At 34.5% G+C, this 24162-nt stretch overlaps 1 protein-coding gene across 1 annotated transcript in view; it reads right to left on the bottom strand.

The window, feature by feature from the left end:
- Window positions 1-24162, bottom strand: part of EPHA3 (EPH receptor A3) — a 436551-nt gene that overhangs the window by 6330 nt on the left and 406059 nt on the right. Inside the window, exon 15 of the mRNA XM_044666928.1 lies at window positions 21912-22105. Coding sequence (XP_044522863.1) covers window positions 21912-22105 — 194 coding nt within the window. The remainder of the gene's footprint in view (window positions 1-21911; window positions 22106-24162) is intronic.

Raw genomic sequence — 24162 nt, 5'->3', positions numbered from 1 at the left:
AAAAGAGCATTTAGTGGGATAGCTGGGTTGAGAGCCAGGCCTAGAGGTTCAAATCTGACCTCAGACACTTCCTGACTGTATGACCCTAGGCAAGTCACTTAACCCCCATTGCCTAGCCCTTACCACTCTTCTGCCTTGGAATCAATACATAGTGTTGATTTTTAGGTGGAAGGTAAGTTTTTTATTTGTTTGTTTGTTTGTTTTTGTTTTAAAGAGCATTTGGCTTCACAGAGTGAAGACCTCAAAATTTTATGATAGTCAGAATATTTTTAAACATTTTAAGGTTTGGTAAGCATGTTACATATATTATATCTTTTGACCCTTACAATAACTCTGTTAGGTAAGTGCTATCCCCATTTTGCATATAAAAACTATGTTAGAAAGAGGTTAAGGGATTTGCCCAGAATCTTCATAGGATAAAAAATCTAGACCTTAAAAGATCTTGGATTCTCTGTAGTCCAACTCCCTCATTTTATAGATGAGGAAACTGATCCCAAAGGAGACTAAATAACTTGCCCAAAGTAATATGAATAGCAAAGTTCTGAGGCTTTCAAACTCAGATCTTCTTGGCACTAAGTCCAAAATTCTGTCCATTGTTCATAGGTTATCCCCAACCACATAGCTTTATCTTTTTTTAAAGAGAATTTTCACAATGGGCAATGAAGGTTTCCTAAAGTTCAAGGTGGACAAAAGTAGGGGGTAGTATATTATTATTTTGACTTATATAAGAAGAGGCATAAGAAAGACTGCAAAGAAATAAAAGATCAGAAAATAAGGAAGGCTGATCTTGAGGGCAGAAAGTAAGGCATGCCAGAAGGTCCAAATAAGTGATGCAATGGTACCCACAAAATGATGAGATCTCTATGCATTTGTACGAAGGGATGGATAGTAATTGCACAAGATAGGAAGTTATTTATGAATTACTCTCTGAACTATTGGAGAGGCTATCCCCATCAATGAAATTATGGATCCACAAAAGTCTAAAAAAGTTGGCAACTCCCCAACTGAACATAGAGAGGAGAGACAGAGAGAGAGACAGAGAGAGACAGAGACAGAGAGAGACAGAGACAGAGAGAGAAACAGAGAGAGACAGAGAGAGAGAGAAAAAGAGAGAGAGAGAGAGAGAGAGAGAGAGAGAGAGAGAGAGAGAGAGAGAAAGAGAGAGAAACATCATTGCCTATAAGGAGAAGTCTATTATATGAGGCTGCTAGACATGTTGTGCTAAAGAGAATGATAATATGAGAAATTAAGTCAAGTTGCAGTTTATAGGAAGCTTTTCATCAAGGAATATATTATTTCTTGGTACTACATCTTCCCCTGTCCATGTCCCCATCACCAACCAAGCTCAGAAATGTTTTTGTTTATAACTTTCCCACCATAGAAATGAAAATGGGACTAATAAGTTCACTAGTCTCTGTTGACCTGAGCTTGACATAAAAAACACCCCTGTCCTACCCAACAGATCATTTATTTGTACTATCATCTGAGTAAGAGAGGTATTGTGGCAGAGAACATAAAATACCAGCCTGCAATCAAAAAGAACAAAATTCAAGTCCTACTTCTGACATATACACACACGACCAAGTGACTCATCACTTAACTTAGCCTTCCAGACAACTTGGAAACAATATAAAATACATATGGGTTGCTGATCTAAATGAGGGAAAGGATTAGCCATAGCAGGGAGTTTACCCATATGGATGAAATTATAGGACTAAATCAAAACTGAAACAAAGAAAAATCAAACCAAACAAAACTAAACTTAATTAAAACTAAACCCAGTACTATCAAACAGGTGTCTTGAAAATTGTATCTCAGTAAAATATTATGAGAAATTACTGATAGTCTGTCTCAATTATATTCATTTTTCATCCACATGAATGGAGAATTTTGCCAATTTATTGCCTAGAAATTAAGAAATAGAACTACAATTGAGCTTGGGATTCTTTCCCTATGTTAACTTTACAACTAAGGATTCCCTACTGTCAATACTATTATCATTTTTATGGCTATGTTTATAGAGATTTATAATCTATAAAAAAACATAACTGCATTAAGTAGAGATTGGTTTTGCTTTTTTGTCCAGATTAGTGAGCTTATTGGTGTTGGCAACTCAGTGATGAGGAAATTTCCTCTCCTCATGTAGATCAGCAACTGTTTCACAACTTAGAGTCTTAGAGAATTTGGGACACTGAGTGGTAATTTGCCCATAAGTTGCTCAGCCCTTATTGGCAGAGGAAGTACTTGCACTGAGGTTTTCTTTATTTGGAAGAAAACTCTATAGATTAGATTTCCTCTTTTCCCAACATTATTATTCTCATTTTGGAGATAAGGAAGCTGAGTCTAAGAGAAAAGAAATGACTTGCTTATGGTTAAATAACTAGTAAGCAGCAAAACCAATATTGAAACCCAGATATTTTGCTTGTAAATCTAAGGCACTTTTTATTATCCCATATCTCTAGGGGAAGTATTTAAAAATATATAGGTGCAATGTTGAAAACAGAACATTTCAGTTTTCTCTGTCCTGTCGCCATTCCCATAAGACTAGGCTGTCTTACTTGCATGTACATTTTTTATAAAAGACTATTATTTAACCTTCTATTATCCTCATCCATTTCTTCTTGGCAGTAGGCTTTTCTCTGAATGGGAATAGGGCTTCAGCAAAACTCTAGTTTTATGTCATCTTCCTTCTTGTTTATCTGCACTGCACATTTATTCACTTTCTTCCTCTCTCTTTCCTCTACTAGTTAAGAGACCAACCTGCCTCTTGTTTGACAAGAACAAAGTCAAGACTAACTGCCATCTTATGTAGCTCCTGAGTTTCAGTGTTCTTTATTTTATTAAATGATTTGGTACCAAGAGAGAAAAGCAAACCATGTAATGGCTAGGTAATGGGGTAGTCTATCTAGTTAATTAGATTTGCCAATTAATGAAAAGATTGATCATCTATTATCATACAAAACTCCAATTTTCATATTTAAAAAGTACTAAATGTTCAACACTGACCCACAAATAAGTGAACATGCACTTACCCACATCCAATAAATTATCAAGTCATATTACTCTGCTTCTATAACATCTCCCATATATATGTCCTTCTCATCATTCATGATGCCATAACCAGATGTCATTATAAACCTAGATTACTGTAATAGCTACCTCCTACCTAGACACACTATCTTTTTTTTCTTTATCCCTTCACACTGCTACCAAAACAATCTTTCTAACAACTGTGAACAAATCACTTCCCTAATAGCCAGTAGGGATATGTTTCTATTTGAGTTTGATCTAGTCTGGTCTAGATAATAAAATACAAATACCTTAGCCAAGAATTTAAGGAAGGTACATAGGGCCAGTTGGCATAACTAGGCAAAGTTCTAGTAAAGGAGACTGTTATGGAACAGATAGACAAGTACAAGGACAACAGGAGAGAGCTGTGTAATGAAAACTTTAGTGTCATGGAAACCTATAAAGAAGAAGGTGTCCAGGAGGTGATGGTGGTCAACAGTGTCAAAGGTTGCAAAGAGATCAAGAAGGATGTTGATTGAAAAAAGACCATTAGATTTGTCAAATAAGAGATAACAGGTAAACCTTTGAAAATGCAATTTCTATTGAATGAGCTTAGAAGCCAAACTGCAGAGAGTAAAGCAGAGAATGAGATGAGTGAAAGTAGAGGTACCTATTGTGTATGGCTTTCTTAAGGAGTTTAGCCACAAAGAGCAGAAGAAATATAGAATGACAATGATCAGGGATCAAAGTATCAAATGAGAATTTTTCAAGGATGAGAGAAAACATTGGCATTAAGAAGCAAAGGGCAGTAAGGAAAGAACAAATAGACAGGGACAGATTGAAGGTAAGTGATAGAAGGGGAGATGACAGGGGGGAAATCTATTTGAAGAGATGAGGTATAATGAGATTGCTTGTACATGTGGAGGGGTTAGGCTTGATAAGGATTAATGACACCTTTTCATGTGAGACAGGGATAAATGAGGAGAAAGGGGCAGAAAGGATCTGAGATGAGGAAAAGAGGAAGAAGCTTATGGGAAATGGCCTCATCTTTTTTCCTATAAAATAGGAGTCAAAGATGAGAGGATAGGGGTGAAATAGGTAGTTTGGGGAGGGTAGAGAGTGAGATTGTGAGTTGATTAGGGAGATAATGAGAGATAAAGTGTCATGGATCAGAAACAACAACAACAAAAAAAACCAGATTGGCTAGAATAAAGAATTTATAAAGGAGAATCATGTGTCAGGCTGGAAAAGTAGTTTGGGTTATAGTTGTTAAAGGCTTTAAGTGACAAGGCAATGAAAGACAATGGTGAAGAAATCTATGGATAAGGAAATTAATATAAAATATGATCTCTAACTGGGAGGGACATCAAGATACTTAAAAAAGGAACAAAAGTGAAATTCCAGAGAGGAAAACATATTTTAATGTCCTGCCCAGCTCTGGGGATGACTTTTCATAGCTTTATTTTAAAGAAGAAATAAAAGAAGAAGAATATTGAAGTTTCATGTCCTAACATATCTTACAGATTTTGATATGGATTGTGAATAATTAGTTGAATCCTCTTTAAGTATGATCTCTATCATTCTGGCTAACTATGGCTGCTGATTCAGTTCAGGCTACCCTCTAGAGTTCCCACAAAAGAAACCAAGAGCCTTGGGTATAGAGATCAAGATGGCTCTCATGCCTCATCTCTGATTCTTCCAATCACACAGTACCCACAGGTAAAGATGGACTAAGGCTGTGCTCTTTGGAAGTTTCTAGAAAATGAAAAATTTGGATTAATGAAATCAATTCTGGACAATTAGGTCTGCTACTCAACTTAGATATTCTTGTAAAATATAATCACAGTATAAAAATGACTAACTTGGAAATATATATTATATAATAACACATGTACAACCTTTATTTTATTACCTGCCTTCTTGGGAAAGGGGACTGAGGTGGGAGAGTAAGAGAAAACATGGATTATAAAATACCAGAAAAAATCCTAAAAAATTATAATAACATGTAATCTGGGGAAATAATTTTATTAAAAAATCAAAAGGTAACAATATTCTAACAACTCTAGCCTTTAAGACCCCAGATCCAAGAAAGACAGGAAGGTGGGTCAAGAGAAAAAAAAATGTCCCTTCAAAACTATCTGTGATCAGAAAGAAGTTTAGGATCTGTGTAATTACTAAATATATCCAAAATGGTACAGAGGTAGGACTTAGTGAGCTGCTGGAAGATACTCGGAGGAAAATATAAAGGTCTTTTGAATAATGGTAGTTGTCTTGTTACTTATGGTGTTTTAAAGCACTTAGAGCAGTTCCTGGCACATAGAAAGTGCTTAATAAATGTGAAATAAGCTGCTTTTGATAAAATTATAAATTTAGAACTAGACAAAATGACCATAAAGGAGATCTAAAGCAACACTTACATTTTACAAATAATCAAATCAAACCTTAAATGGCGATAATTTGATCAAGTTTACAAAAAATATTAAGGGATAGAACTATGATTTGAACCCAGGTTCCCTGATTTCAAACTCAGCACCTGTTCTATTGTTATGAGCCTTTGTTATTCTTTCTTAGAAAATATCTGATGCTTCATAGTTCTATGTTTTTTAAAAACGTTTAGAACAAAACTATTTATGTGTGATACACACACATGTCTGCGAGATAGATACACACATATATTTTGCCCTTAATGAAACTAACTTGAAGAATTTCAGTTTCTATTATATCCAAAGTCAGGCTCTCAGTTAATGGATATACAACGTACATGCATGGTTTATATAAAAGAAGGAAACTCCTCCAGCCATTCCAAATGAATATGTCTAGGAAAAGTTAGACAAAGTCATTACTATATTAGCATGCCAAAACACAAGGCAAGGTAGGGCAATAAAAAGAAATCAGTTGTAGAAGATTTAGGAAAAGGAAATGATGTGAAAACTAGGAAAGATGACAGTTTTAAAAATCATATAGAGAAGAGGGTTCCGGGTTAAGATGGCACCAGAGTAAAAAGCAGCTCTTAACTTCTCCTGACCAAAACACAAAGGACTTCTCAAGGGGACATAAAAACAAGTCCAGACGAACGGAGGAACCACACAACAGGGTACAGCGTGGAAGGTACGTGGAATCGGGACATTTCCATGCTATAAGGGGTGAAACAGCTCTCACTAAATTGTGGGCTGAGCAACTACCCCCCCTACCCCCTCCACACACACCACCTATAACGCCAAAGCCAGCTAAAAAGAAATAGAGCAAGTTTGGGGCACCCATGAAGTTATTGGCAGCTCAAGGGCCTGTTCCTGAGAGCAGCAAGATTTAGGTCCCCAAAAAGCTAAAGAACGAGCACGAACTCTGAGCGTGGGCCCAGAACGCAGACGCAGGCAGAGACGCGGGTGGAGGCAGCCAAAGCCGCCAGCTAAGGCTCTGAAACCCTGAGTGGAGAACCAGTGCAGACGGGTATACGACTGTGGAAGCAGCGCCCTGAGACTTGTGAAGAAACCTCTGGCAGAGGATCAAGCAAGGGGGTACATCAGGGGGCTTGACCTTGGAAAAAACCAGACTTCAGACCTCAGGAGCCAAAAGACAGCAGACAGTCGTTGAGTGCGAGGATAAAGCTGAGAAGCTGCTGGGCTAATGATGGCTACCCAGACTCAGGAAGTTCAGAAGAGAAAGAAGTCCTTAACACTCGACAACAAGAAAAAGAAGTCTTTAACACTTGACAACTTTTACATAGAGAAAATCCAGACAACCAAGCAAACAGAGGAGGAGAACAAACAAGCATCTGGGCCCTCCTCAAATAAGGAAAACAGGTCACAAGCTATGGAAAACTTCAAAACTGAGATTTTGAGGAAGATGGAAGAGATCTGGCAAGAAAATAACAGTTTAAAAGGTAGAATCTTGCAATTGGAAAGTGAGGCTCAGAAATCAAATGAAGTGATAAGCAAATTGAACACCAGAAATGACCAGATTGAAAAGGAAAACCAGTCCCTAAAGTCTAGAATTGAGCAATTAGAAGCTAATGATCTCTCAAGACAACAAGAGCAAATAAAGTCAAAAGACTGAAAAAATAGAAGGAAACATGAAATATCTCAATGAGAAAGTGACAGACCAGTCTAGAAGAGACAATTTGAGAATCATTGGACTTCCAGAAAAACCAGAAATTAATAGAAATTTGAACTCCATCCTAAAAGAAATTACTCAGCAAAATTGCCCTGAAATCCTATAACAAGAGGGCAATATAGACATTGAAAGGATCCATAGAACACCCAGGACATTCGATCCAGATGAGAAAACGCCCAGGAATATAATTGCCAAATTCAAGAGCTTCAAAGTAAAAGAAAAAATCTTACAAGAAGCCAGAAAGAGACAATTCAAATATCAAGGAGCACCAATCAGGATCACACTGGATCTGGCAGCCTCCACGCTAAAAGACCGCAAGGCTTGGAATACGATATTCAGAAAGGCAAGAGAGTTGGGCCTGCAACCACGGATCAACTATCCATCAAAATTGACTATATATTTCCAGGGGAAAGTATGGGCATTCCACAAAATTGAAGAATTCCAGGTATTTGCACAGAAAAGACCAGGGCTAAAGGGAAAGTTTGATATCCAACCACAAAAATCAAGAGAAACATGAAAAGGTAAATAAGAAACAGAGGGGAAAGAAAGGAAACTCATAATTTTTAAATTTGCCTTTTTAAGGGCCTCAATAAGATCTAATTATCTGTATTCCTATGTAGAGAAATGTTATGTATAATTCTCTGTAGTGAACTCTATTGACTATTATAGTATTCACTATTATAGTAATCAAAAGAATAATTCACAGGGAGAGGGTGGAACACTAAATAATCTAAGATGACATGGGAGATGGGAAAGAGGGGGTGAATAGCAGGGGACACCAAGAGAAACTTGAGTGAATAAGAAAATAGGATATTCTATTACACACAAAGAGGGCATGGGAAGGAGAGGGGACAAATACTATTATAAGAAGGAGAGGAAGAGAGCATTAAGAGGTAATAATCAAACCTTACTCTTAGTGTAATCAACCCAGAGAGGGAAGAGTAGCTATAATATCCATTGGGACATAAAACTCTTATCTAACCCTTCTGAGAAAGTCAGAAGGGATAAACCAAGGGGAGCAGGGGAGTGGGGAGGTCAAAAAATGGGAGGGGATAAGAAGGGGAAGAAATTCATAAGGCCTTTAAAAACAAAAAGAGGGGAAAAATAAGAGCGGGTGTAGAAAGGGAAGTTAATAAAGGGAGGGGATAAGGGACAGCGGCTTAATAGCAAACCACTGGTTTAAAAGTAAATAGTATAAGAAAAAGGGGTAGGAATAGGGGAGGATACGAAAATGTCAGCAAAGGCACAACTCATGATTATAACTCTGAATGTGAATGGGATGAACTCGCTCATAAAACAGTAGCAAATAGCAGAGTGGATTAGAAACCAAAATCCTACCATATGTTGTCAACAAGAAACACGTATGAGATGGGTGGACATACACAAGTTTAAGGTTCAGGGCTTGAGCAAAATCTTTTGGGCGTCAAATGAGAAAAAGAAGGCAGGAGTGGCTATTATGATTTCTGACAAAGCCAGAGTAAAAACAGATATGATTAAAAAAGACAGGGAAGGTCATTACATCCTAATTAAAGGCAGTATAAACAATGAGGATATAACACTGCTCAATATGTATGCACCAAGTGGCATAGCTTTCAAATTCATAAAGGAGAAACTGGCAGAGCTCTAGAAGGAAATAGATAGTAAAACCATAATAGTGGGAGATCTAAATATTCCTCTTTCAGATCTAGATAAATCAAACCAAAAAATAAATAAGAAAGAGGTAAGAAAGGTGAATGAAGTCCTAGAAAAATTACATTTAATGGATATGTGGAGAAAAATAAATAGGGACAAAAAGGAATATACCTTTTTTTTCAGCTGCACATGGCACATTACAAAGACTGACCATGTAATCAGGCATAGAATCATTGCAAACAAATGCAAAAGAACAGAAATAATAAATGCAACCTTCTCAGATCATAATGCAATAAAAATAATAATTAGTAAGGGCACCTGGACAGGCAAATCAAAAACTAATTGGAAATTAAATAATATGATTCTCCAAAACCAATTTGTCAAAGAAGAAATCAAAGAAACAATCAACAATTTCATTGAAGAGAATGACAATGATGAGACATACTACCAAACTCTGTGGGATGCAGCCAAGGCAGTACTCAGGGGGAAATTTATATCCTTGAGTGCATATATTAACAAATTAAGAAGGGCAGAGATTAATGAATTGGGCATGCAAATCAAAAAATTAGAAAGCATGCAAATTAAAAATCCCCAGGTGAAAACTAAATTAGAAATACTAAAAATCAAGGGAGAAATTAATAAAATCAAAAGTAAAAGAACTATTGAATTAATAAATAAGACTAGAAGCTGGTGTTTTGAAAAAAACAGATAAAATAGACAAAGTCAATCTAATAAAAAAAAGTAAAGAAGAAAACCAAATTGACAGTATCAAAGATGAAAAGGGAGACCTTACCTCTAATGAAGGGGAAATTAAGGCAATCATTAAAAACTATTTTGCCCAATTATATGGCAATAAATATAACAATTTAGGAGATATGGATGAATATTTACAAAAATATAAATTGCCTAGATTAAGAGCAGAAGAAATAGAATACCTAAATAATCCCATATCAGAAAAAGAAATTGAACAAGCCATCAAAGAACTCCCTAAGAAAAAATCGCCAGGGCCCGATGGATTCACAAGTGAATTCTATCAGACATTCAAAGAACAACTAATCCCAATACTACACAAATTATTTGATATGATAAACAAAGAAGGAGTCCTTCCAAATTCCTTTTATGACACATATATGGTACTGATTCCAAAGCCAGGGAGATCAAAAACAGAGAAAGAAAACTACAGACCAATCTCCCTAATGAACATAGATGCAAAAATCTTAAATAGAATACTAGCAAAGAGACTCCAGCAAGTAACTAAGAAGATTATCCACCATGATCGGGTGGGATTTATACCAGGAATGCAAGGTTGGTTCAACATTAGGAAAACCATCCACATAATTGACCATATCAACAGTCTAACAAACAAAAATCACATGATTATGTCAATAGATGCTGAAAAAGCCTTTGACAAAATACAGCATCCATTCCTACTGAAAAGTATAGGAATAGAAGGACCCTTCCTAAAAATAATAAACAGTATATACCTAAAACCATCAACAAGCATCATATGCAATGGGGATAAATTAGAAGCCTTCCCAATAAGATCAGGAGTGAAACAAGGATGCCCATTATCACCTCTATTATTCAACATAGTACTAGAAACACTAGCAGTTGCAATTAGAGAAGAAAAAGAAATTGAAGGTATCAAAATAGGCAATGAGGAGACTAAGCTATCACTCTTTGCAGATGATATGATGGTATACTTGAAAAATCCTAGAGAATCAACTAAGAAGCTTGTAGAAATAATCAACAACTTTAGCAAAGTTGCAGGATACAAAATAAATGCACATAAATCATTGATATTTCTATACATTTCCAATACATTAGAGCAGCAAGAAGTAGAAAGAGAAACACCATTTAAAATCACCCTAGACAATATAAAATACTTAGGAATCTATCTACCAAAACAAACACAGCAATTATATGAAAACAACTACATTTTTTTAAAACCCTTGTACTTCGGTGTATTGTCTCATAGGTGGAAGATTGGTAAGGGTGGGCAATGGAGGTCAAGTGACTTGCCCAGGGTCACACAGCTGGGAAGTGGCTGAGGCGGGGTTTGAACTTAGGACCTCCTGTCTCTAGGCCTGACTCTCACTCCACTGAGCTACCCTGCCGCCCTGAAAACAACTATAAAACACTTTCCAAACAAATAAAACTGGATTTCAACCATTGGAAAGCCATTGATTGCTCATGGGTAGGATGAGCTAACATAATAAAAATGACAATTCTACCCAAATTAATTTACCTATTTAATGCCATACCTATCAAACTACCAAAAAACTTCTTTATTGAATTAGAAAAAGCTATAACAAATTTCATTTGGAATAACAAAAGATCAAGAATATCAAGGGAAATAATGAAAAAAAAATGTGAAGGAAGGGGGCCTAGCAGTACCAGACGTTAAACTATACTATAAAGCAGCAGTCATCAAAACAATATGGTACTGGCTAAGAGACAGAGAGGAGGATCAATGGAATAGACTTGGGGTAAATGACATCAGCGATACAGTGTATGATAAACCCAAAGAGTCCAACTTTTGGGACATGAATCCACTATTTGACAAAAACTGCTGGGAAATTTGGAAAAAAATTTGGGAGAGATTAGGTTTAGATCAACATCTCACACCCTACAACCAAGATAAATTCAGAATGGGTGAATGACTTGAATATAAAGAGGGAAACTATAAATAAGTTAAGTGAACACAGAATAGTATACTTGTCAGATCTCTGGGAAAGGAAAGACTTTAAAACCAAGCAAGAGTTAGAGAAAATTACAAAATGTAAATTAAATGGTTTTGATTATATTAAACTAAAAAGCTTTTGTACAAACAAAAACAATGTTGTGAAAATCAGTAGGGAAACAACAAATTGGGAAAAATCTTTATAACGAAAAACTCTGACAGGGGTCTAATTACTCAAATATACAAGGAGTTAAAGCAATTGTATAAAAAATCAAGCCATTCCCCAATTGATAAATGGGCAAGAGACATGAATAGGCAATTTTCAGGTAAAGAAATCAAAAGTATCAATAGGCACATGAGAAAGTGTTTCAAATCTCTAATAATTAGAGAAATGCAAATCAAAACAACTCTGATGTATCACCTCACACCTAGCATATTGGCTAAAATGAAAGAAGGGGAGAGTAATGAATGTTGGAGGGGATGTGGCAAAATTGGGACATTAATGCATTGCTGGTGGAGTTGTGAACTGATCCAACCATTCTGGCTAGCAATTTGGAATCATGCTCAAAGGGCTATAAAAGAATGCCTGCCTTTTGATCCAGCCATACCATTGTTGGGTTTGTACCCCAAAGAGATCATAGATAAACAGACTTGTACGAAAATATTTATAGCTGTGCTTTTTGTGGTGGCAAAAAAGTGGAAAAGGAGGGTATGTCCTTTAATTGGGGAATGGCTGAACAAACTGTGGTATATGCTGGTGATGGAATACTATTGTGCTAAAAGGAATAATAAACTGGAGGAGTTCCAGGTGAACTGGAAAGACCTCCAGGAACTGATGCAGAGCGAAAGGAGCAGAGCCAGAAGAACATTGTACACAGAGACTGATATACTATGGTAAAATAGAATGTAATGGACTTCTGTACCAGCAGCAATACAATGACCCAGGACAATTTTGAGGGATTTATGGTAAAGATGCTACCCACATTCAGAGGAAGGACTGCAGGAGAGGAAACATATAAGAAAAATAACTGCTTGAACGCATGGGTCGGGGTGGACATGATTGGGGATGTGGACTTGAAACTACCACACCAATGCAACTACCAACAATTTGGAAATAGGTCTTGATCAAGGACACATGACAAAACCAGTGGAAATGTGCATCGGCCATGGGTGGAGGGAGTGCGGGAAGTGCAGGGGAAAGTAGGAGCATGAATCATGTAACCATGTTAAAAATGAATTAATGTTTAAATGTTTAAATTTAAAAAGAAATAATAAAAAAATCATCTGGAGACTCAAATGGGAAGTATGTCCCTGAATACATGTTAGGGATAAACAGTAGCTGTGTAGCAATACCTACCTTGGTCCTGCTGTTTGTCCCATGCATGAATAGGAGGAAGTTTTATTTATTGTTTTTTGGGTATGAAGTATCAAACTTCAGAATATTTGTAAAGTGAGCTTTAGAGTAAAATGTGAGTAACTTCCCAATTCAAGATAGTTCATTCTTTCAAAGCAAACTCTAGTTAAAATATATATTTTTAAAAAGAGCCTGTCTCAGCAACAGTTTAGAGGAAATTAGTATAAACAAGTTGAAATAGAACAGGATGCAGAGATTAGGGATTAATATGGCCCAACAGAGTTTTTATGTTTCTAGCTTGGATCAAAGCATCACCAAGCCAAAAAAAATGACCTAATTTAATGTAAGTGACCCCAGAATAACCAGCACTGTAAAGTATCATTTTTCTCCTCACAGGGTTTCTCTGAGGATTGCAAGCAAAAATTGGTTCCGTTCCTCCTCAGAGAGGACATCTGGATAGTTTATCAATGAATAGGAATTTGTCTATCACTGTGAAGAGCCTGTGATGTCTCTTCACACGCACGAAGGGAATGCTGGGCTTTTTGAGCATCTGCATAGATCGGCAGTTTTTTGGACCCATCCCCCAGACAGTGGTCTGACTGGGAAATTTATGGGCTGGATGATGTGCACCATGAGCTCACACTTTTACTGGACAAATTAGATGGGTTTCAATCCATGCAGCTGTAAACGATGTCCTGCAGAGTTCCACCTGATCTTTTACAGCTTTTCATAAATCAGTACCTACTAGTCACAGACTGTGGTCATTAAAAAGAAATCATGGAAATTACATATTTGCTCAAGGGAAGCAAAAATATAATGCTCCACCTATTCTCTCTCCCTCCTCCCTGTTAGGTTGATAATTTCTCTCCCACCCCTTTTGCTGATTTCCGTAGTCTTGCCCCTCTAGAGTACCACAGAAAAGGGCAGGGTCCTATTTTTTCCCTCTCCTGTTTTATCACCACATATAATCCACACCTATTGATACAGAGCACTCAAGGAATCTCCCCATCAACAACAACAACAAAAAAAAAACAGATTCCAAGAATAAACATATTGTCCTTGATGCAATAGTTTTTTGTTTGTTTGTTTGTTTTTTTGGTGCATGGAAGCATTAAGCTAACAAATGTTATTAGCTTCATGCTAGAGTTCTAAAGGATAAAATTTAAGAGACACATTAACAAAAGCAAAATTTTTCTGTGGCACTCAGCCATTCTAGCCTCCTTTACCTCTCCTCCCCCCACCCCAAAAAAAGAAGGAAAGAAAAGAAAAAGATAATCAACTATGAATGGTAGAAATTTCCTATCCAAATTTTCCACACCAAAGTCAAACTCCAATTGAAATGGCCGATTCAAAACCATAAATTTGTTTCAAATGAGTTAAGTAAAAGAACTTAGCATACTGCTTCATGAAGCCCACATATTTACTTATTTTTAAATGTAATATTATCTAGGTTCTCTCATATTTAAATTAATTTTATTATATATTTCTCTATTACATTTTTATCTTGTTCAGGCCATACTTAGGAGTGTTATTGGCCACAATCAGCATGCCAGTAGCATATTAACACCTCCTCTTCACATGCTCCATGTAATATACTACTATTGTTACTATTAATTACTATTACTAATTACAATCACTAAAAATAATAATTATTAATAAAAATCACATAAATACAATGTTTAAAATGCATATTATTAATAACTATAATGACTAACCTTTATCTAGTTCTTACTTTGTGCTAGTCAGTATGCTAAGTTCTTTTACTTAACTCATTTGATCCTTAGGACAACCCTGGAAAATAAGTGTTATTATTATAATCCCCATTTTTCAGATGAGGAAACTGAGCCAAATGGAGGTTAAATAACTTTCCCTGGCTCACACTTTTAGTGAGTACCTGAGGCTGAATTAGAAATTAGGTCTTCTCAACTCTAGGTTTTGTACTGTGTCCATTTATTGATTCACCTGCCCCAACACTATTTTAGGGCAACAATAGCAGACAATTTTGCCTGATGATTCCATATTTTATGCTTAAATTACTCCAAATCACATCCATTGTGTGAGAATGAATATGCCTTTATCTGTTTCTACTTCTATGATTGCATTGAAATATAAAACATGAAGAAAGTTAAACATTACATATTATATAAACTAATATGTTTGGCTAAAGATTAGTTCAATCTACTTTTCTCTAACATTAAAATTCCAGGTAGAATCACACAATTTTAATGTCATCTCTAAGAATAATTTTGAATGTCTTTCATTTCCAATAGTACATTAGTAAATAAATGACACATTAAGGAGAACTTGAGTCATTGTGTTTATTTTAATTATCCCTAGACCTTCAGGATCAAAATTTCGCAGTTATAGCTATTATAACTGGTTTAATACCTCCCTGTAGTAAAATTAGTTACTTTGTTCTTTGAGGGGAAAGAAAACCCACTTGGGTACCTGGCATATTTACTTCCCTCTAAAATGTTCCTATCATATTTATTCAGGGAGAAAGTCACCCGGCTATTTTTATTCTTTGTATTTGAGGTCAAAGTCATTGTTAAGAAAGAAAAGCAGATTTTGTTGGAGAGAATGAAGAGATAGGATTTTATCAGATCATCATTGAAGAAAGTCATAATTCCTCATCAATGTGATGTTACATTACAGTAGTTTGGTTTTAATTCCTGCTTATTTTTTATTAGTTTAAAATTAGAAAAAAATTATCTATAATATATGCACACTTCTAAATGAATTTTTGATATGTATATTTTAATTTCACTGAATCAGAAGCATTTCAAATTTAGCACATCCAAATGAATCATCATCCTTTTATTATATCCTATGAATATAAAACTTGACCAAAAAGTTCCACCATGGACTCTCCAAAAAAACAATTTGTCCTCAAATCATCATCAAGGAGAGCAAGTGAATTGTGAGACTTTCCCAATGAAGTTTAACCAGTTCCATGCTCTCCTTATAGTCTAGGATATGCTTCAGAATTAGCACAGAACTCAGCTTAGCCTTCCAAAAGTACTTTGGTTTCTCCAAATACTAAGGGAGAATGTGATCAGATAAAATGGTCATCCTGTTGATGACAATTCACATTTATATAGCATTTTATGGCTTAAAATGTATTTACTTCATAAAACCCTGTGAGATGAAAGTGTAATTCTATCCATTTTCACCCCACAAAAAGAAACTTAGGTTTAGAGATGTTCAGTAACCTACTCTTGGTACAAATAGATAATAAACAATGGAGCTCAGAGTTAAACCTTATCTCTTGATTCCTAATCTAATTTTCTTTCCCTACAAATGTCACTTCTCTGTCAAGCTCAATTACTTCTTATAAATAAATCTAAACTACTAAAATTTCTGGCAGAAATAAACCATTTATATTAGCTTCTGGCAATTCTTTGGTTCCATGGAAATAAAATGTAAGTCCTTTGAGAAGAGATTATACTATTTTTATAACCCCTCCATTTTTAACCCATTGCTTAGTAGCTATTTTTAAGACTTTTTCAATGAATTGATGAATGTTATCTCTACAATCTTAGTTTTAATCTTTTATGTATGTCTAGGTACAAGAGAAAAGATACCATACTTTTGCTTGTGTTTTGTTGTCATCCCTCTAAACTTGTTTCTTCCTACTATCTGAGTTTCTTAACACCATGATAAAGTATTATCTTTATAAAAATACTTCTGTTGGCCAATATAATTCTAAAAGTAAGTATAAAACTAGCACTAGAATGGTTAATCACAAAGAAATGTTATTTATCATAAATCTTATTTCAGGACAAAATATTTTTAAGTATTAGGAATAAACAGTTCTTTCTTTTTATATCTATTATATATTACACCTATAAAGGTGATTGTTATAAAACTTAAATTTATATTCTTTATATTAAGGATTTGTCAGTGTGGGAACTATATCTCCTAATTTAGATTTTAGCACCTATAATTTAGTTACTAAGTCTGAGGCCCAGACATTCAGAGATGGATGATTTGTGCATGGTTATTCAGCAATTATGCGTCAAAGGAAGGTTTTGAACCTAAGTCTTTCTAACTCAATATCCAACACTCTCTATTGTGCTTGACTTTTGCTCTAAATCTATATCATATTCCTTTTAAAATTAATTAAATTAAAATAAAAATTAAATTAAACAAATACATCAATTAATTAAGATTATAATTAAACTAAATAATATTAAATTTAAGAAAGTTATTGCTTAATTTTGCAGACTTAAGGATTCCAATATATATAATTCAGCAACTTAATAAAATGTGATGCTTGCTGCTTTTTTAGAATATGCAATGAGGATATTTCTGGAATGATCAAATTATGGCTATTTGACTTTTACTTAAAAGTTGGCAGATAGATATTACATTGCATAGTTCTCTGTACTTAAAGTCAGAAAGATGAGATAAAATCTGGCCATAAACACTTATTGGCTATATATGAAATTGTGGAAATCATTTAAAACTTCCTTCACCTGTCCTCAGTTCTTTTATCTGTAAAGTAGGGATAGCAATATCACCTGCCTCCTCTAGTGGTTGTAAGGATAAATTAAATGATCTGTTTTAAAAACTCTTTATAAACCATAATGTACTATATCAATTTTATATTACTTGAATTACTTCTAGCTAGTAGTACAACCACCACCACCACCACTATTACTTCTACTACTACTATTTCTACTGCTACTGCTGTTGCTACTGAACCAGAAAATAAAGATATTAAATAAAATTTGTCTTATTAAGTTAATGAATAAAAGTTAGTATATTCTCTTACACTATAGGAATATCTAAAACTGTCAAAAAATTTTTGGATAAATAGATGAGTAGGAAAAATAGCCTCTGAGCATGTATATTCAAAACTGGAAACTTAACAGATTGATTTATTTGCTATAAGTAAAGTGATATCCTGGCTGCTAAAGTCCAAATGAGATAAAAAAAAAATTGCTGATTAAATATATGTTTCTACCAAACCTTAAGCTTAATAAATTTGTGAGACTGATTAAAACTAGAAAAATGCATTTGACACAAAATTATACACATAATTTGAAGGTCAACTTTTAAACCATTTATCAACTCAAAAGAGATTTAGTAAGTACCCATAATATGCCAGACATTTTGCTTGGTGCTGAGGATATAGAAAGAGTTTTAATAAAGATTCAACAATCAAATAAAGTTGACTATAATTCTTGGTAAAAATAAAAGGCTTAGTTTAAAAAATGTGTCAAAATTTATGGCAATTATTAATAAAAGCAATTATTGATAAAGAACTCACTAGAATAACATACATTTAATGACATCTTGATATGATGAATAATTTTGTAATTTATGTGTAGGATTTTCTCAAGATATTCAGTATTCCTGAATAATTTTAAAATGCTTCTAAGAACCTGAAACATGAATGTGTCCCTTCTGGCATTTAGAAAATTGAAACTATACCTAATGTGCACATTTATATGAACACAAATATACCTGCCTAGGTTTACCAAATTCCAGATGGCTTTGGAATTTAAAATCAAGTTTAGCAGTGTTTTTCTTCCTTTACATGATAATAATAGTGCAAATATATGGGAAATAGAAAAAATTTTAACTCAAAAATCCACAGAATTTTTTTAAAAACTGACTCTAAGAATATTATTTTTTTAATTTTAAGATTCAGGAAAATTTTAAATGATGAAAATTAACATAAATCAAATAATTTTGTTTTAAAATTTAAGTGAATTCTTTATATAATATCCTACCCACATCTAGAAAGTTCACGTTTTAAGGTCATAGTACTAATCATTTATTATAATTATCCACATGTTGGAGAAAAGACTTTAACATCTATTTCACAAATGAGCAATTATATTAAAATATAGAATAATGAACATTGGACAGAAAAATAATAAATGGACCTAGTAAATGAATGGAATTGACCCTAAAGCATACCATTATAAATTTACTTCCATTCTAAAGAGAAATAAAAAACAAAACTTTAAATAATCAAAATATGCATTATATGCAAGCAAAAGTATCACATCATCTGCATATGGGACTCAAAATAATAATTTTCATCAGGTTAATTTTGGTAAGTCATATAAAAGCTACATTCACTAAAGAATGTAGGATGAGGAGAAGCATGGTATAGTGTATCACAGACAAGGCACACAGTTAGGGAATCTGGGTTTGAATTCTTTTTCTGACACATAAGAGTTGTGTGACTTTTACTTCTGGTCACAATCATTTAGTGTCTAAGACTGGCAACTGGTAACTCTGCTATAATATGGTCTTAAAAGGTAAGACAAAAAAATCTCTCTCTGTCTCTCTCTCTATCTCTCTCTCTCTATCTCTCTCTGCCTCTCTGTCTCTCTGTCTCTGTCTCTCTCTCTCCCTTTCTTCCTCTGCCTTCCTGATGATTTCATCTAATATGGAAAGGAAGAGAGACTTCCTTAACATTAATCCCCGACTCAGAAGGTAAAGCTAGAAAAGTGAAAACGTGAAGAGAAAATCACAATAATAAAAAATGCTATGGAGCCAGCAAATTTCAAGAAACATAAGCAAAATAAAAGAACAAGAATTGATATCATCTACATGAAAAGTCTCAAATAAAAATCAGTGGCTTACTATTTTAAATGTTAGAAAGAATGAAATAAGGTGTTTTTTAACGACCATGTTACTGAAAGTTTTGGAGAAGGTATTGAAAGAAAAATAAACAGCTTAGTAGAGAAGGTATAAAATGTTACTCAGGAAAGAGACTCCTTGAAAATTAGATTGGACCAAATTAATGATTCAATGAGACAAGAAATATTAGAACTTAATTGAAAGAATTTTTTAAAAAAACAGAAAAAATGTTAAGATATCTGCTGTTAAAAAGAGTCAGGAAAAACACAGAAAGTTAAATACATTTGCACAATTGAAAGCAGCTATAGGGTGCTGAAGTGTTTATATCCTAATGGTGAGGAAAAGAGGCATGCTCTTTCAGAGCCCAAATGTCTTCAGGATTCAAAGAGGAACTAATTAAAGCAGAGGGCCTAGGAGTTTTGTTCTATTTTTGATAATCAGGAAAAAAAAGAGAAAAATGAAGTAAAAAGTAGCGCGATAGGGGAGAAGAAGGATGGAATTTAACTAGATTCACAAGAAAACAATATAGACAGCTTTCTCTTTATGTAAGTAGACCTTTCTGTATACCTCAAAGTAAAGCAATTTTTACTTTGAGTAGGAAGTGAAGAAGGGAGGGAGGAAAAGGAAGAGGGGAGCAAGCAAGAAAGAGATTGCATGCCATGGTACAAGGACACATGGAGGTTGGAGAGAGACAAGCAAGAGCAGAAAGAGAAACACACGGGGTGGGAACAAAGGTACTCTCAAACTAAGTTGAAAACAAACATGTTGGGGCCATATACTTGAGCAGGTGTTCTCAAGGTGGATTCAAGGCAAACCCAGAAGTGAGGTGGCAATCTCTCTGTTTTCTTCTGCTTTTACTTGAAGAGGGTTTTTTCATTCTTTTCTTTTTTGTGGAGCTCGGAGTGGGATTATTGTACAGTAAAGTTAACATGTGTGGGGTGTTTTTTATGTGGAATTCTTTCAGAATTTTTTTACCTACAGTTGAATTTGTATAATGTGAATTTATATGAAGCAAGAATTGTCTTTATGAAAGAATACATAGAGGAAGTGGTGGCATATGAACCTAATTTCTATCTCAACCAGCTAAGAATATTGTATCAAAAGCACAAATAATGAATTTTGTGTAGAAATGCTCTACATTCAATAAATAATCATGTGGGTACAAGAAGGGGGTCATTAAGAATGAGGCCAAATTCAGGGAGGGTTTAATCACAAGCAAAAGTAGCTCCATTTTTGGAAGGTATGACATGAAGGTGAGGCAGATGGAAAAAAAGGAAAAGCATGAAGAACAATGCATTATAGGCAGAGCTACATATTATTCCAACTATTCTGGAAAAGAACTTGGAATAATGACAAAAAATAAATAAAATATTCATAACCTTTGATCTAGAAATACCATTGTTAGACCCATACTTTAAGGATGTCAAAGACAGAAAAGTCTCATGTATACCAAGCTATTTATGGCCATGATTTTTGTCATTTCAAGGCATCAAAAACAAAATAGACATTTATCAATTGGTAAATGGCCAACAAATTGCAGTAGATGAAGGGAAGGAAATATTACAGCATTATAAGAAACAATAAATAAATATAAAGAATAAATAGAAGCATAAAGATACTTTTATGAACTTGGGAAAATAGAATTAGTAGACCCAAGAAAAACACTAGCACGCAAACACACTGCAACAATATAAATGGAAACCACAAAAACTAATTGTTTGGAGTAATAGTCTTTCACGAAGGGCTTCACCATGACTCTTTTCAGTTACCTTCAAAAGGAATCTACATTACTCTGGGTCTTTGGAGCTCTATTTCTTCTCAAGGAAGGAAGAAAGGAAATTTTTTAAGGTCAAGACTGGATGGCAGAGTTTTTCTTGAAGCAGAAATTTTAAAGCTTTGTTTGAAGAGGGAGAAGAGGGATGTGGATGGGTTCTCTCCCTGATATAGTAAATGGCAGAACATCAGGGGCAGCTAGTGGGTGGCAAGAAAATATTTCCATTATTCAAACTCAAGCTTCCATTAGAAACAATAACAGGTAACTGTAGATGTAGCTGCATGTCATTTACACTCTCAGAATTTCAGTTTCCTCATCTGTTAAATAGGTATAGTAATACTTAATGGATATGTTAGAAGAAATGTGTTTTATGAACCTTAAAAGTATGTGCATTATGTTAATTATTTTTTGTATATCTTACTCTTTGGCAGTTGAGCTATGTCTTTGTGATCAACTTAGAGATTTCGAAGGGAAATGTCCAGTAATTTTCTCATCTTTCAATCTTGATATGGGTTCAGCATCCCTACCTCCCCTTTTTAAATTACTGCTAGCAAGTGTCCATTAAGTTGAATGGATTTTTCTACAGGAAAAATTATCAAGCTCTTTCCAGCCTCGAGGATGAGAATCACAATGAATACATTTGAGAAAGTGGGTGGGAAAATGAACACATTTTAATCACTGTAGGTGGAAAAAGCAAATGCATTAATTTTCAGTATGAGTGCATGAGGAAGAATATGATGTGTCACCTTGCTGCGGCATTGGTAATGATTTTCAGACTGCTGGGATTCCTTATAAGCTTGTCCAGAATGCTGACAATCTGCTCAAACTTGGGTCTGTTGTTTCTGTCCTTCTGCCAGCAGTCCAGCATCAGCTGATATAAGGCAGCTGGGCAGTCCATGGGAGGTGGCAGTCGGTAGCCTTCATCCACAGCTTTAATTACCTGTGCAAGAGAGCAAAGTTTTAGAAAACAGAAAGGGCAATTAAACTTATTTTACTCTATCCCTGCAACAGAGTCCATTAACATGAAGAGTTTAATGTTTAAACAAAATGTTTCCATTCCTAATTGTTTGCAAGGGCAACCCCTTCAGTTTATCAATAAAGTAAATGATGCAACAAATTAGAGAGTCAGGAAGAAACTACATAATGGAAAGTCAAAGCAAAGAAGGTTACTCCGTGTCCAAAGAGCCTACAACTGATTGGACTTAATGAAATTCAAATCAAAAGAAATATTTGGGGAGATTGAGATTTTAGTGGGTTTTGAAGTCCAAGATAATCTACAGTTACATAATCAAAATTCAAAAATCTAGGTGGAAACTTGCTATAGTGTGATGCTTTGGAAATAAGGAATGTTAGATTTAGAGTTGGAATTCCAGCTCTGCTCCTTACTCCCTTTGTGACCTTGAGAAAGGCACTAAATTATCATGGTTCCTCTTCCTTACCTATAAAATGAAGGAATTGGACTACATAACCTAAGTTTTAATTATTAGCAAGACAATGTATACCATGAGAAAAAAGTATAACTCCCATGACCAGTTGTCTTGACTTTTGTCTTGTCACTGGACTTCAAATCAGACTGAGGCCAATGTCTTTGTACAACTCTGCCTCACTTAAATACAATTTATGCTTGAGTCCAAAGATATCACCAATTTTGGTCCACTCCCCATATGAAGAATAACCCACCAACAACTCCCCCAAAGATTGTAAATTCGAAATATAGCTGTCCTCATCTTGATGTCTTGTAAAGGACAATGCAATATCTTCCCAATAGCTCTACATGTTGTTCTTATTATTTTCAATTTTGGGGGCTGATGAGGCTAAAGTCTTGTGGTCCAAATCTGAATGAAACTGGAAAATCCCAATGAACACTGGTTTTCTTTTCTATACCATTTTTTAATGTTGACTGTCCTACCAGTTTACTAAGTAAAGACTTATTTAAAAGTTAAAAAAAAATCAGGCATCTCCCAGGAGTGAATAGAGATTAAATGTGTAAAGGAAAGAAAGTTATATCTGATATCAGATATCTTGGATACAAATTTTCACTCTGTAATTTATGGTCCTAGATTAGTAATTTAATCTAATTGAGCTTTAATTTCTATTTAAAGACCAACAGTTCATATATCTCCTAATATCTCCTCTAACTAATATTCAAAGATCAATTCTCTTAGTTAAATATGTCAAGGTCTTCACTCTCTTCCCCCACCACCCCATTCCTACTCATCCTCTCTTCTCTCCCCTTATATTAATGTGATTAATGGATTTCACGCATTTCCACTTTTAGATCTAATATTGAGGAGTGATACAATAATCAAATTTTAAAACTGGATTGTATTTAAAAGCCATCTTGGATTGTAAGAAAGAAATAATGTGTTGATTATTAAATTGGTTATCTTACTGAACCAATGAGTAAAGTAATGAGACTCAAAAAGATCAAAAAGGCAGTAAATTACAGAGCTATTATTTGAATCCTGGTCCTCTGACTCTGAAATCAGTACTTTTTTCCCACTCTGCTCACCACACTTTAATTAATCAATTAAAAAATAAGATCTAGAGACTTTGAGGGCCTTGCCATACCAGAATGAGCCATGCAAGACTGAAATGACCCCTTGCCATATAACTTTGTTAGGTTCTCACTATTTTAGAAAATTTATGAAAACCATACATTGAAAGATGCTTGAGGTATTAAAGCATCACATTATGCATTATAATATAGGGGAAAGTGCTATTTCTATGAAATGAGAGCAAGTAAAAAAACATAATAATTGACTTTTAGAGTATATTTCAACTTGGGAATTACCTTGATAATATAGGAAATAACTAAAAAGTTACTTAATATGCTTAGATTTTACTGTAATGTAATTTAACTTCACTCCTATACTTGAATACTTCTACCTATAGTGTAAAAAGTCAGGTTCATTAGGTTTTTATGTTACATCAGATATCAAAATCCAGAGTAGCAAATTACTACTTAGAGGAACAAAACTGCTTAAATTCTTTTTT

Source organism: Gracilinanus agilis, chromosome 3, assembly GCF_016433145.1.
Source record: "Gracilinanus agilis isolate LMUSP501 chromosome 3, AgileGrace, whole genome shotgun sequence".
NCBI lineage: Eukaryota > Metazoa > Chordata > Mammalia > Didelphimorphia > Didelphidae > Gracilinanus > Gracilinanus agilis.
This window is presented reverse-complemented; position numbering and strand designations above follow the sequence as displayed.